The following is a 14,981-nucleotide window of genomic DNA, read 5'->3' as shown; positions in this document are numbered from 1 at the left end:
CTTGTTGGAATAGACAAACATGCATTCCAAAAGAAATTTGATTGCGCATCTTTACATATGTTACTAACTCAACCTTCATTATCTCATTATCTCTTGATAATGTTAGTGTTAGGTTAAGATTTTGGTATCATGGTAAGTGGTAGGTATAAGATTTTCTTAAGGTGTAGATTCATGTCTTAAATAAACGAGCTAATTATAGTCCGACTCCATATAGCTAGATTTGTACATATTAAATAAATAATCATCATTTGAGTTGACATGTCAAACCAATCGAACTAATAAATTGAACTAAACAGTTCGCAAAGCAGACTAAACTAATTCAAGTTGATGAGTCGAAACTCAACAATTCAAGTTAGATAAAATAATGAGAAAACATGCAAATAGATTTTCAGAAAAACTTATAAACATAAATGATAAAACAAGTTTATTGAGTAGCACGATTTGCATACATTTACATTTATACATCAAAACTTGAACTTTGTGCTATGTTAGTAGCATGATTTGGCACACATTCCATTACTAGAAAGGTTACATTAATGCTCCAAATTCACCTCTACTTTTTCTAACCTTCTAGACCTGTAACATGCTTAAGTAACCAACCTAGAAAATAAGCAACAAATGCAGCTATGGCACCAGTGAAAAGAGTCATAGCCATGGAGAACATGTAATTTTGACTACAAATCCTTGCCTTAGCTACACCAAGAAGAGAAAGAGCAATGGCACAAACAATGCAAGCAACAATATTAAACTTCACTGAGTCATTGTTTGTGTATGGTATGAGTATGGTGAAAGATAACAAAGGAGTAAAACCAAATAAAATGAAGGATATAAAGGTCACAACACCATTCTTCAATGGCTTCATTTCTTGTTTTGTTGTTGCCACCATTGTTTGGTCCACCAACATGTTCTTGTATTTTGTAAATATGTTCACAACCTTCCACCATGTAAACCAAATTCAATACAAAAATTATCATCTCTCTTCATCATTTTTTTTGTACAAATACAAAAGTTCTTAACATTGTATCAAATTGCCGACTTTGTCACCTTATGCGACTACAATATTATGGTCGTCGTTCTGACCTCCGTAATCGCGTCATTTAGCAATTGTAGTGTAATACTAAATCACAACTATGCGACCACAATGGGCTAGAGACGATTTAAAAAAAGTTCATGCTACATTTTGTATCCCAATGACCGCAATGATCACAATTTAAGAACTAAAACTTATTTAACAACTCATTAACCATCCCATACATGTAATTAAGTAAAGATAATGTGAAAATATAAAGATGGAAATGAGTGAGTATATATCAATGCTTGTTTTCCTCATACATACCATGGTTGCATCATTGTAGTCCATTCCAAGAGCTTCATAGTGTCTCACTAACACTGCTTGCTCATTGTTCAAATTGTTCATAACATCCCATTCTCTCACTCTTCTTTCATCCTTTATCACATCGTGCTCCGTTATAACAGAAACAAAGTCTCCGACACCCATCGTTATTGCATCTGCCACTAGGTTTGAAAATCCAAGAACCAACACACCTACAACATTTCCGATTGTAGCGCATCGTTGTTACCGAATAAGCAACAAGTATGTGGTTTGGAAATCAATGCATGACAAAAATGTAATTCTTAGTCTTGGGGGAAAGTAATTTGTTTAGATAAGTCCTATGGGAATATGGCCAAAAATCATTTGTTTAGACAACTCTCACCATGTGAGCTAGCTATTAGGGTTGATATAGGTCTAATCATTCTAATATGATATCAGAGCTTGATCCTACCGATCGGCCACTTCGAGATGCCCAGCCTACAAACTTTACAATCAACGCTTGTGGGGTGTCTTAAGATAAATAAAATTAAATCATTCATCATTGATTTATTGATCATTATTGACTATCAAACAAAAGTAATATAAATCAATGGTAAATGATATACTGATTGTATAAAAAACTTTACATTAGTGGTGCATAGATTTTAAACTCTTTTTTTAAATGATTAGATAATTAACTAATTGAATCTTACGTGAATAGATGGGATGGAAATCACCTCTCCTTATTCTTGTCCCATTTGGTGTCCTCATCCGATCAGAAAATCTTATTTGATTAAAAATAAAAATTATAATAACATAAATTAATATTTATACACTATTCTATAAAATTTGATTGACTTGATACATGTAGACAATATTTTATCATTTGAATAACTATATATATATATATATAAATTTGCTAACATGAGGAACCTCTAACATATTAGCATTATATATTATTAAAGCTGATCAAACATGCCCTTTTTATTTCAAAAAGATAATAACACAACTTAGTTTATTTTAGTAATATCCCTTTTAAAGAGTAAAGAATTTTTTTTTATCTCTTATCACCCCATTACCCCTTTCTAAACAATAAAAAAAAACCACACCCCAACTTTCAATTATAACTTTTGTTTTATTTTGATAACAATAAATGTGATGCTATTTAAATCAAATAAGGATTTAATATGTATGGGTGAGTGTTTTTTACATTATCGTCAAATCATCTATCATTCATATGTTAACTAACATTGATTAATGGTGAATGATGTGCTGAAAGTGTAAAAAACTTTACCACGGGAACTACTTGCAGGTGAGAAGGAAGAAATGATAGAAAAACAAGTGATAATAGCATCAAACCCTCCATAAATTATACTCTTTGCATATTCTCCTTTCCAAGGTTCTTTTGGTCTCTCATTGTTCCTTTCACCACCACCACCACCACCCTCCACCGCCCGGAGGAGCCTTGTTGTGGTGGAACCACCACTACTGCCACCTCTCTCATCCATTATCACTTAACTTTTTTTCTTTTTACCTTTTGTAGTGGTAAATTTGTGCAAGAATGATTTTACTGTGGTGTTTTTTACTTTTCAGTGATTCCAAAGAAATTGTATATTTAACATTATAGGTGTCACTTTGCATGCAATTGCACATACACGTAGCCAATGAGGGAAAATTTATAATTTGACTACTTAATTATATATTTCTTGTAACTTTTTTATTTATTACTAATACACAATATTTTTTATAAAAATCATGTTTTATATACAAGATTCTTAGATAAAGTCGTGACTCACATACCTGCATTTAGAGAATGATGTTACTCCCCTACAACTAATGGACCTAGGCCATGATTTGACTTTTTTTTATATTTATTTTTTAAAGTCCTCCACGATTTTCATTATATATTAATAAATCTAACGGTCCAGTAATTAATTATTTTATTTTTACCTATCCATTTTTATTTTTATTTTATTTTTTATAACTTTGACATATTTATTTGTACTAGATTGTATTACATATGATCTAAAATAAAATGTATAAAATTTAATAATGAGTATAATGTTACCTCACATATTTTGTGTGTTTTCCTTCTCAAATTATATTGCCAATTATGGTTTTTCACATTAAAAAAAATAGCATATGATCTAATGTTACCTCACAGATTCCATTAACAACCCAAAATCCAATTCAACATAAAAATTTGATTTTTACTTTTGGGGACTCAAAGCATTAGAAGAATCATATCATTTTAAATGTTGACTTTGCCAACCCCATAACATATAGAAAGAGAGAGAGACAAAAATTATGTACTAAGTAACCATAGATATGTTAGTACAACATAAGTTGTTGGGTAATGAAAGATTCATATTCATTAATTTATTCCTCAAAGTTTATAATATGAGAATAAATAGTTACTAATGTCTAGTATAAATTATCATTAAAAGTAGAGGAAAAAAATATATGTACTTCATATACACATTGTCATTGTATTGTTCGTCATTTATGTTTAATCATTATTAACTTTTCAGAAAAAAGTAATATAAATAAATAGAAGATGATATACTAACTGTATATAAATCTTTATATAGTAGAAAATATAATTTTTATCATGGTTATATAAAAGAAAAAATGTATGTTTATATTATCACTATCATATATATCATACTTATATTTAATTATCATTATTGACATTTAAAAATAAGCAATACAAATAAATTATAGATAATATATTAATTGTGTCTATATTTTTATATTAACAACATTGATGGTATTTGTTGGGTATTTTAAGTGTGAATGATGAAATCTCATATTATACAAAAGTGAACGAGTTAAAGAACATATAAGTGAATGAACTCATAAACTTAATGCCTTAAGGTTTTGGGTCAAGATATGGTGTCAAACTCACTTATATGTTTCTTTCACTTAACCCGTAGAAAAATGATATAGTCCATGAATGAAGATCTCCCAACAATCCTATATGTAACTTAGGGCATGCAAATGCACACCCTGATTTTTTAAAATAAACGTGTATATTATGTACAAGTCTATATGTCTAAAATTTATTTTTTGCATATGACATGATTGTTTCGTGAAAAAAATAGTCATTATCATATTGAATAATTTTATATTATTGTAAATATGCTACTTAAGGAATTTTGTGACCATTTCTCTAAAATAAATACTCAGTTGTTTCTTTGTATGTCTTGTTTGAGTCCAACTAGTTTATTCTCTAGTTTTGATATGACAAAATTAATTGATTTTGTAAAGTTTTATTTGTTCAATTAATTAGCGATGTTTGATAATCAACTTGAGACTTAAATGATTAATATATATATATATATATATATATATATATATATATTTCATTCTTATTCTTTTGAGCTTTCACTCAATTAGTATTTTTTAATCTAAATAAATAATTATATATATATATATATATATATATATATTTATTAGTGTTGAATTTGCTTCTTTAAAAAGAATTAATGATATTTTAGATAAATTGTTTGAAAGTGAAATACATATTGTTTACTCAATAACTTATTTTCTTTTCAAGTTAACAATGATTTTACCTGTGCCGACAATAACCGTAAAAAGAGTCTTTTCAACTATGAAAATTGTGAGAATAGGTTGCATAATTGAATGAGAAATGCAAGAATGAAATATTGTCTAATCACTTATATTGAGCAAGAAGTGTTTAATAACATTGACAATGAGTTGATAATTCAACAATTTCAAGATATGAATTCAGGTAGATATCGATTATAAAATATATAACTTATTTGATTAGATATATTTAAAATTTGTGATTTTGATATTAATGTTTTCATACTTTTATATATAATGATATTTATTATTTTATTTTTAAACATACGTTGCACACCCTGACTTCAAGTCTTAGATTAGTCATTGACTGACACTGCATACATATTAGAGTGTAATATTTATTTATTGAGTATATAAAGATTTATACAGAGTGGGTACATCATCTATCATTCATTTGCTTTAGTTTTATTTAAAAGTCGATGATAATTAAAAATGATGGTGAACGATGCAATGATAGTGTAAACAATTCTTACATTGTCGGTGTATACAAAAAATTATACATATTATACTCATTTTATAAAAGGGAATGATGATGTGTGGATGCGGCATGACAGATGGGTGGCAGATGTGTGGTCCCAGTATTGACTTATGGGACTGTGTCTCAACGATGATGTGTCTTCTTGTGTAGTTCGGTTGATTGGCTTACAACATGAATTTTTGTATCGTAAGTCCTCGTTAGGTGTTTGACCTTGATTAACCTTAAGCATCCTATACTGGTTAATGGGGGAGCCATTTGACTAGGATGAAATAGTTGCCTCCAATCTATTAATATGACTGAAAGTCTAACGTGTTAACAGACTTGAGATGTTTCTGACTTCAAGTTGGGTAATGTTGTGGGCGACCATTATAACTTGAGGCATGCATGCCGAAATCGAGCACCTATTGGCTTCTCATGACCGTTGGCATTCTGGAGTTCGCATTGAGTGTGTATAATTCTTTTACAATTAATATTATCCTCATAACTATACCTATACATAAGAGTATTAGTCATGAATTAATGAATTACTATTATTTTTTGTTGATTTTTTCTTACTATTTGTTATTTGCTATAAATGTCTTCTATTCAATCTAATGAATCTAAAGCAGAAATATCAATACAAAATTCCTCTCAAACATATATTAAATAGAATTCAGATATAAATTAGACACACTATACAATTATTATTTATTATTGACATTGAAATGTTTAATACTTATCTGACAGAAACTACTCCTACCACAACATGACAAACATTTTTTTTTTTTACAATATAATGTTAGCTATTAATATTACTATAAATTTACGAATGAAAACCAAAGTAACCAATTTAACCAATAACTCACCGATCCGACTCAACAACTCATGAATGGAGACATCTCCATTCTCAACCTTAAACCTATGTTGTTCCAAACTTAATAAATAATATTAACAGTGACTTTTACAGAGAGAATATTTGAGACAACAAAACTGACACAATAATATTTTATCTCCAGAAATAAAAAAGACACAGAGAGAGAGATATATTCTGAGAAAATTGTTGACATTTTCATTTTTGAATTGTGACTATCAAACTCTGATTTCACTTCCCAATCTTGTCGTTTTGTATTAAACCTTGTACTTTAATACTTCACTTGCTTTCTTTTTATTTTTATTTCTATGAACTTGATCATATCTATGTTAACTCTAAGTGGAAGGTTCTTCAGTGCTTCTGTTTTGTTTTTTTCTTTCTAAACACTTTGCATCTGTTTCTCAATTCTAAACATGTGGTTAATGTGATTGTGGTCATGATATGGTTTCGGCAATTACCAAAACCTCGACATATGGTCTCAGACTCAGATTTAAAACCTTCAAAAAACTGTTTTTTGGGTTGTTGTTGATGCCTTTATGTCTTTTTAACATGAAAGATACGATTTTGCTGAAAAAACAGAATGTATTTTACATTGCTGATTCATGAAGCATTGCAAGACTTGGTTTTTTGAAGAGTTGTGAAAGCAAAGTCTTGGGTCCTTGATCTCCTACATCTGAAAACAAAAGTTTGTTCTTTTTGCTACCCCTTTTTCTTTTTTGTGAATTTAAGATTTGTCTTTTTTTCAACTAGAATTTTTGGAACATAAAGTTTCTAATTTGCTACTCTTATTTTGTTGGGTTTTACAGTAATAGTGGGCAACAAGAGTGTTTTCTTTAAATTCTATCAATATTGTATCAGTCAAATTTTTTCGGTATTATCAAAGATATCTCTCCACCTATGGTTAATGTACTAATGTCGCTCATAGGAATCGAATAACTCTTGACCTTTTGATCTTTCTGAGGATCTAACGTGCCTTACACCGCTAGACCAATACTTTGTTGGTTTGAACAAGTGAAATTGATTTGATATATTTTGAGTTTTCTTGTCTTTTTTTTCCTGGTTATGATTCATTTGATGTATCTATGTATCCAAGTTTAGATAGAGACTTGTGTCTTCCCTTCAAAGGAAAGCCTCTCATACCAATAACCCTATTTATGAGTACAAAGATTGGGAAATACAGCTAAGAGTTCTATTTTCCTCTGCCTCTATTAGAAGAATCTTTCACTACCAACCTTCATTATTGAAAGGTAAAGTTAGAGTTTTGTACTTTTGTTTCTTACTGACCAATATACCCCAATAAAGGATTCCATTATTACATTTGTACCTTATGTTATATCTGTCTTTTAGGCCTCATATGGAAGGGTACTTTTGGATTTATCATCAAAACAGTAAATATCTACAATGGAATTTTCTTAATTTTCTTCATCAATTGTAGCTTAAAATGATAATTTAGTTTATGATTATAGTTTTCAAATGGTATTAATTGATTAAATGATCACCTGCTAAAGTAGGAGAAAAGACTAGTGGGACATGTTTTAGGTACTTCAGTTTTATTGATCATGTCATGTTTTCAAGTAAACAAGATTTGTGTGTGATCATACAAGATTCTCCAAGCTGTTGATGTTCGGCTAGTTGTACTTTTGTGCCTTATAATTTTCTGTTTTAGTCTTACTTTATAATATACCGATTTTATGATTGCAACTGCTCCAGCACCTTTTAATTTTCTATGCTACATTGTTGTTGTCTTTTATACAAATTGGCATCTTGGTTTTATTCTATTCGGTTTGTGGCAGCTTCGTGGTGATAAATTAATCACTAATCGTTGATTCTACTCCTACCATATCGAAAATCATGGCGGAAGATGATGTTGCAGTTGATGCACTTTCCACGGATAATTGGTTGTTGCGTGCAGAGGAACTTGTTCCTGTTGCTATTGATAAGGCAAGAGAGGTCAAAGGGTTTCCTTGTAAATGGAAGATGATCGTTTCAAAATTAGAACAAATCCCGTCGCATTTATCAGACTTGTCAAGCCACCCTTGTTTCTCAAAGAATGCTCTTTGCATGGAGCAATTACAGGCCGTGTCGAAGACGCTCGGAGAAGCTATTGGATTAGCTGAGTTGTGTATGAAGGAAAAGAATGAGGGTAAGCTTAGGATGCAAAGTGATCTTGACGCATTAATCGGGAAACTGGAGTTGAATTTAAGGGATTGTGGCCTATTGATCAAGACTGGTGTCCTTGGCGAGGCTATGTTGCCATTGGCTGTGTCTTGTCCTGTGGAAGAATCAGATGTCGTAACACACAGCAACGTAAGGGAATTACTAGCGCGGCTTCAGATCGGTCACATGGAATCAAAGCACAAAGCTTTAGACAGTGTAATTGATGTTATGAAAGAAGACGAAAAAAATGTTTTGGCAGTACTGGGTAGGAGCAACATTGCTGCTCTAGTTCAGATGCTTACAGCGACATCTCCCAGGATAAGAGAGAAAACAGTTACTGTTATATCCTCGCTCGTAGAATCCGGGAGCTGCGAGAACTGGCTAGTTTCTGAAGGAGTTCTGCCACCTCTTATAAGGCTAGTTGAATCAGGTAGTGCTGTTGGTAAAGAGAAAGCAACAATATCTCTCCAGAGGTTATCAATGTTAGAAGAAACAGCTCGCGAAATCGTCGGACATGGTGGGGTATGTCCGCTGATTGACCTTTGTCGAACCGGTGATTCTGTGTCACAGGCTGCTGCAGCATGTACTTTGAAGAATATATCAGCTGTTCCAGATTTAAGACAAACTTTGGATGATGAAGGGATTGCTAAGGTTATGATCAATCTGCTTAACTGTGGAATTTTGTCGGCTTCCAAAGAGTACGCTGCCGAGTGTTTGCAGAACCTCACTGCAAGCAATGAGAATTTAAGGAGGGCTGTTATATCCGAAGGAGGTGTTAGAAGTCTTTTGGCTTATCTTGATGGTCCACTTCCTCAAGAATCCGCAGTTGGAGCATTGAGGAATTTAGTCGGATCAGTTTCCAAGGATACTTTGGTTTCTCTAGGTGTCCTCCCGCGTCTGGCTCATGTTCTAAAGTCTGGATCCATAGGTGCTCAGCAAGCCGCCGCGTCTGCAATCTGCCGAATCTGCAGCTCAAACATGATTAAGAAAATGGTTGGTGAAGCAGGATGCATCCCTCTCCTTGTCAAGATGCTCGAGTCTAAATCAAACAGTGCTAGAGAGGTTGCTGCACAAGCAATTGCAAGCTTGATCATGCTTTCGCTGAATCGCCGAGAAGTTAAGAAGAACGATAAAAGCGTCCCGAACCTTGTTCAGTTGCTTGATCCAAGTCCTCATAACACTGCAAAAAAGTATGCAATTTCATGCCTTGGATTACTTTGTTCAAGTAATAAATGTAAGAAGTTGATGATCTCATATGGAGCAATTGGGTATCTGAAGAAACTTACCGATATGAACATTCCCGGAGCGAAAGCGTTGCAGGATCGATTGGAAAGAGGGAAATTAAGTTTGTTTTGCAAGAAATAGAGGAAAATATTGTAACTTCTTTTTTCTGTCATTGTAAAGCTTGTTAATATATGTATTAGATCAATCTTAAATTACATTTATAAATATTTAAACTATGTGTATCAGTGTATCCTTTTTTCTGTCACATGTGTTTTATTCTAAGTGGGATAAAGTATTTTATTGTCGTTCGATCTAGGTAGCCGATAATAAAGATAATACCAGTGATAAGATAAGTCATTGTTACTTATTTTATGAGTGATAAGATAATATCAGTACACTAACATTGTTAGGATTCTTCAGACTATAGATATATTAACAAATATTTATCCTAAATAAAAGACATAAGATATATGATACAGTAAAAAAACTTTATTTGTATTTATATTATTTATATGATGTAATTTCTTCTTTCCAATTTTGTCCTTCTAATTAATTATTATTACAATATTTAAAAAACACTAAAATGGAAGTGTTCTAAATCTTCCCCTTAACACATAATTTTGTTGTTAGGTTATACTAAAGAAGATATAATTACAAATCCTTGATCATGCATAAGATACACGGATGAGGATCTGTTGTCCCCAACCATGTCTTTGGTCAATCACAATAAAGCAAAATTGATAAAGTTATGAATATTTAATTTTTTTAAATGACGTGGCATAATAGAATTAATCTGAGACAGGGTTTGGGACAACAGATCCTTATCCTAAAATACACTTAATCAGAAACAAATTTGTCCTTAAAACAATGAAGTAAATTGAAGTAATAATAGCTCATATTTGTTTGTTTGTTATGAGAAAGAGAGAACCAAACATGCCCTTATCATTACACCTCTATCTAATCTTATTATACACCCCAACCTAACCTTTCTCCTCATACTTTGTGTCTCTCATTATCAAGCTTTTATTTTGGTACACTCTCTCTATTTCTGTTGATTTTTTTGGACTTGTTTTTTAATCTTTTCCTCACCAAATATGGAATTCATATGCCCCAGTTGTTTACCCTTTTGTTTTAAACCTTGAGATTAGAAAAAGGTACATTTTTTTATGGTGGGGTTTGCAAATTTTGATTTTTGGGTCAGCTTTGGGGTATTTAATTTCACTATGAAATGAAGTTGCAGAATTGGGTCCTTGAAATTTTATGATTTGGTTTACTAAGTTAGTTCTACTACTATTATTATTACTTTCATGATTTATTATAAACTTGTGTTTTTTTGTAGTCTGTTTTGTTTCCATACTATGTGGTAGTTGTTGTTGTAGCATAGGAAGGAGTTTGATGTAAGAACAACAACAATGGTTGTTTCTTAAGGTTGTTCTTAAATGAATAAGAACATTCTTACTTTGTTTGTCATTCTACTTTTCGATGTTACATAAGAACAATTATTGGTTGTTCTTAGCAAAGGGAAAGTGAGGAGAGATGTATATGTTGCAGAAAAAAGGTAGATGTTGTGGGACCCAAATAAGAAAAGAATGATGTTTTCCATTGTTCTTATTTCATGGGGAGTTGTACACGGCTGGGTCGATATGTTCGAAGCTGTTAATGGCAAATGACAATTGTGAAGAACTAGCCATGTTATTAGACAAAATTGGAAGTTGATGAACTTGATCATATCACAAGACCTTAGAGTCTATTAGATTTTGTTGCCAATGCTGAGCTTATCTTGCTTTCTTGATCTCGATGGTTTTTTCACCGATGTGCTAAATTGTTATTCCTAGCAAGATTATCAGCATATTTGAAAATTGATGCATCTTTTCCTTTCTCCTAATTTAGATGATATAAATTGTGCTGTGGTTATGTTATACTGCAGAATTTAGTCATAGAAAATGAGTACGTTGGACGCAACTCGGGCAGAACTTGCGCTTCTAGTTTTATATTTGAACAAGGCTGAAGCAAGGGACAAGATATGCAGGGCAATACAATATGGTTCCAAATTCTTGAGTGATGGTCAACCTGGTACTGCACAGAATGTCGACAAATCAACCAGCTTGGCACGAAAAGTTTTCCGTCTATTCAAGGTTTTCTTTAAATGCTTGATTTTTTAAACAGTTGCTAATTCATCCATTCATTTGATTATCTTTTCCGATAAGGCTGAAGCATTATGACATTGTTCAATCCATGTAGCCGAACCCACCTAGATCGATGTATTAAAATTGAAATAGACATTCTTGCATGTAAGAGATGCAGCGAATTAATTAAGAATGTTAATAATCATCTCTCATATACTTCACCCTTTAATATGCAGTTTGTCAATGACCTACATGGTCTGATAAGTCCAACTCCACAGGGTACTCCTCTGCCCCTAATTTTGTTGGGAAAGGTATGATAATCCTAAGAACTATCAATATTTTTCATCTTTCATTTATTTTCTTCGTAACTTCTTCAACGGTTTTCTTCAGTCCAAGAATGCATTACTTTCAACTTTCTTGTTTCTCGATCAATTCGTCTGGCTTGGAAGATCAGGAATCTACCAGGTAGGAAATAAATATTTTGTTAAGCTCTCAGTTTGTTCTATATATCCAGCAGTGTATAAGAATCTTGTTGTCCAACTACAGAATAAAGAACGAATCGAACTAATAGGCCGAATATCTCTTTTCTGTTGGCTGGGTTCTTCGGTCTTTAGCACCTTGGTTGAGGTTTGTGGCTTACCTTTCTTCTTCATTATGCTAACAAATATGCTTCATCAATTCTGTCTCAACACTATACTTCTAACCTTTCTCGGAAATGTTTTACTTCACTCATTTGATCAGCTTGGAGAGCTTGGAAGACTTTCTGCATCGATAAAGAATATAGAGAAAGAACTCAAAAACAGTAATAAATATGATGTATGTTGTTCCTATGCACACATTCTTCGAAGTTTCTGTTCTTGATCGATTTGCCTTACCTTCAACTTTATGTTTATGTATACTCATTAACTTCGGTTGCAGAACGACCAATACCGTGCTAAACTTAAAACATCGAATGAGAGGACTCTGGCACTTATCAAAGCAGGCATGGATATAGTGGTAGCAGTTGGATTGCTTCAATTGGCACCGAAGAAAGTCACGCCACGAGTTACCGGAGCATTTGGATTCATTACATCTCTAATATCCTGCTATCAGGTGCCTGCCATTATGATTAAATATACTTTCTTTGCTACATCTCTAATAGGTTGTTAGTTTTTAATCAATCACAATACTTCGGCACACGGAGTGATACAAAGTCAGGAAAAGCAGATTTTTACATGCACATGCATAAATATCGAACTACGGAACCAATTTTTATCAAGTGAAGAAGAACTGTATTAACAATGTTAGGAAATCAATTCAGTTTACTATGAATCTTGCTTGGAAATTTGTGTTTCAATGAGGAATCATGGTGTTCTTATTTTGCTTCATTATGCATGCATGAGTTTTCATTGACAATAGATCTCTGGTTTGTGCAATGCAGTTGCTTCCTGCTCCGGCGAAGTCGAAAAAATCTTGAAGATGGAGGAACAGATTGGTTCTTGGTCATGCTTACATTGTTGTTAAACAATCATATGAATCAATCAGTAAATGTTGGTTAGTGTGAGCTTGATCAAGTTCTTGAGATCTTAAGGTATTTGAAATGTCATTATAACTTATACCAACCAATATTGTCACATTTTCATTTCCCTATAGTACAAAATATGTGTCACACTTTATGTGACAATATTAATGATATTTTTATGTTCATTTCCTATAGTACAAAAATATTGAGCATTGTATGGTTTGAACATAAAAAAAAACACTTTTAAGCTTCATTGGTAGATTCAAACTTTTGTCTCAAAGTTTGTACCATTCTATGTACACATTGTTTCTCATTAGTCAGAAAAGTAAAACAAGAATTAAATATATATTAACTTTACATTTTCTGACCAATATGAATGAAATGGTATATAGAGTGGTATCTGAAGATGTGTTTCGGCTATTACCACTAACAAGACGAGAAGTCACTACTAATATGATTCAACCGTTATAGATAAGTCAGAATTGAAATGATTGTTAATGGAAGAGATTAGGCTAAAAATTTATATGAAGCGATCTAATATAACAATTCCTCTGCATTATGATTACACTATCTCATCCTAAAAAAAGAAGAAAAACATTAATGTTAATATTCATATGAAATAATAAGGTTCAAAGATGAACACTAACTACATGGGATACAACACATTGGGGGCATGTACCACTTTTTTCAAACCATTTCATAATACAACAATCATGGTAAACATGAGAATAAGATAACCTTGTTTTATAACTACCATAGAGAAAACCATCTAGACATATAGCACATTTTTGAATCAGGATCCTAGGTCCCAAAATTTTTTGTCTCTATATCCCAAACTAATCATATCACATCAAATACTATAAAAATATTTTTTTTGTTTTTTTTATTCTTCTTTTTAAGTAGGTGTTAACTTTCAATTGACTCGAGACACGATGCGATATAAAAAAGGGATAACTGGTCCTCATTCCACATTTTTCAGCTCCTTCATGAAAACAACACTCACCACCTTTGCTACAATTTCAACATACTCACTTGAAGGTAATTCTTTATCATTGAAGGAGTAAGGAGAAGTTCATATGTTGAACTCACAAGAATCCTCAAACAACATCATATACACCATAGTTGTTAAAATCATAATTTAACTCGTAAGATCTACTCAGTTTTTAGCAGTCAACGAGTCGCATGTCCACTTTGAAAAAATTATACTCACTCTCTCTCTTCTTTGAAAAGTAAAATATTTGTTTACCAAAAAGAAAACATTTAACACTTTATATAAAAAATACATTTAATATGTTAAGAATCTAATTTTTTTACTTTTCATTTTGATTGTTTAACAAATTTTTAATATACAACAATGTATGTCTGTTCCAAGAATTTTATTAATATTTTTTGGTTTTGAAAATATTATCCTGTCCTTATTTTTATTATCCACTAATAACTAATCCTTAGTGTCCTAAAATACCCTCTATCCATTGTTCGAATATTCCGTTTATATTGTTCTCTTTCTCATAATTTTCTCTTTCCCAAAGGCCACTATGGACCATTCACTCTTTACCAACATTACCTTCCATGTTTATGGGTAGTAAATGATATCTCACAGTTTGTGTTACTCCATATTTTATTAATTAAAATTTTAATTATTAATTATTTTAATCAATTATAATTGATGGTATATGAAGTAATATAAAATATTGGATAAAAGACGTATTCTCATTTTTATGTGC

General features: G+C 31.7%; 3 protein-coding genes across 4 annotated transcripts; 2 read left to right on the top strand and 1 right to left on the bottom strand.

Annotated features, from left to right (window-relative positions):
* Positions 563–2,820, bottom strand: LOC109359951. The gene is made up of 3 exons (XM_019604641.1): positions 2,607–2,820; positions 1,337–1,545; positions 563–934 (listed from the first exon to the last, which is right to left on the bottom strand). Exons 1-3 carry the CDS (start codon positions 2,818–2,820, stop codon positions 563–565), a joined length of 795 nt encoding a protein of 264 aa, XP_019460186.1.
* On the top strand, positions 6,452–9,811 carry LOC109360419. Its single transcript, XM_019605313.1, has 2 exons — positions 6,452–7,496; positions 8,043–9,811. The coding sequence occupies exon 2, from the start codon at positions 8,101–8,103 to the stop codon at positions 9,769–9,771; it is 1,671 nt and encodes a 556-aa protein (XP_019460858.1). The 5' UTR covers positions 6,452–7,496; positions 8,043–8,100; the 3' UTR covers positions 9,772–9,811.
* Positions 10,529–13,400, top strand: LOC109360422 (peroxisomal membrane protein 11C-like). 2 transcript variants are annotated; one of them, XM_019605317.1, is made up of 8 exons: positions 10,529–10,661; positions 11,558–11,765; positions 11,993–12,067; positions 12,147–12,221; positions 12,303–12,383; positions 12,498–12,572; positions 12,675–12,848; positions 13,177–13,400. In XM_019605317.1, exons 2-8 carry the CDS (start codon positions 11,574–11,576, stop codon positions 13,210–13,212), a joined length of 708 nt encoding a protein of 235 aa, XP_019460862.1. In that variant the 5' UTR covers positions 10,529–10,661; positions 11,558–11,573; the 3' UTR covers positions 13,213–13,400. The 2 variants fall into 2 exon arrangements, with proteins under 2 accessions (XP_019460862.1, XP_019460863.1); XM_019605318.1 differs by lacking the exon at positions 10,529–10,661 and adding an exon at positions 10,691–10,784.

Source organism: Lupinus angustifolius, chromosome LG11, assembly GCF_001865875.1.
Source record: "Lupinus angustifolius cultivar Tanjil chromosome LG11, LupAngTanjil_v1.0, whole genome shotgun sequence".
NCBI lineage: Eukaryota > Viridiplantae > Streptophyta > Magnoliopsida > Fabales > Fabaceae > Lupinus > Lupinus angustifolius.
This window is presented reverse-complemented; position numbering and strand designations above follow the sequence as displayed.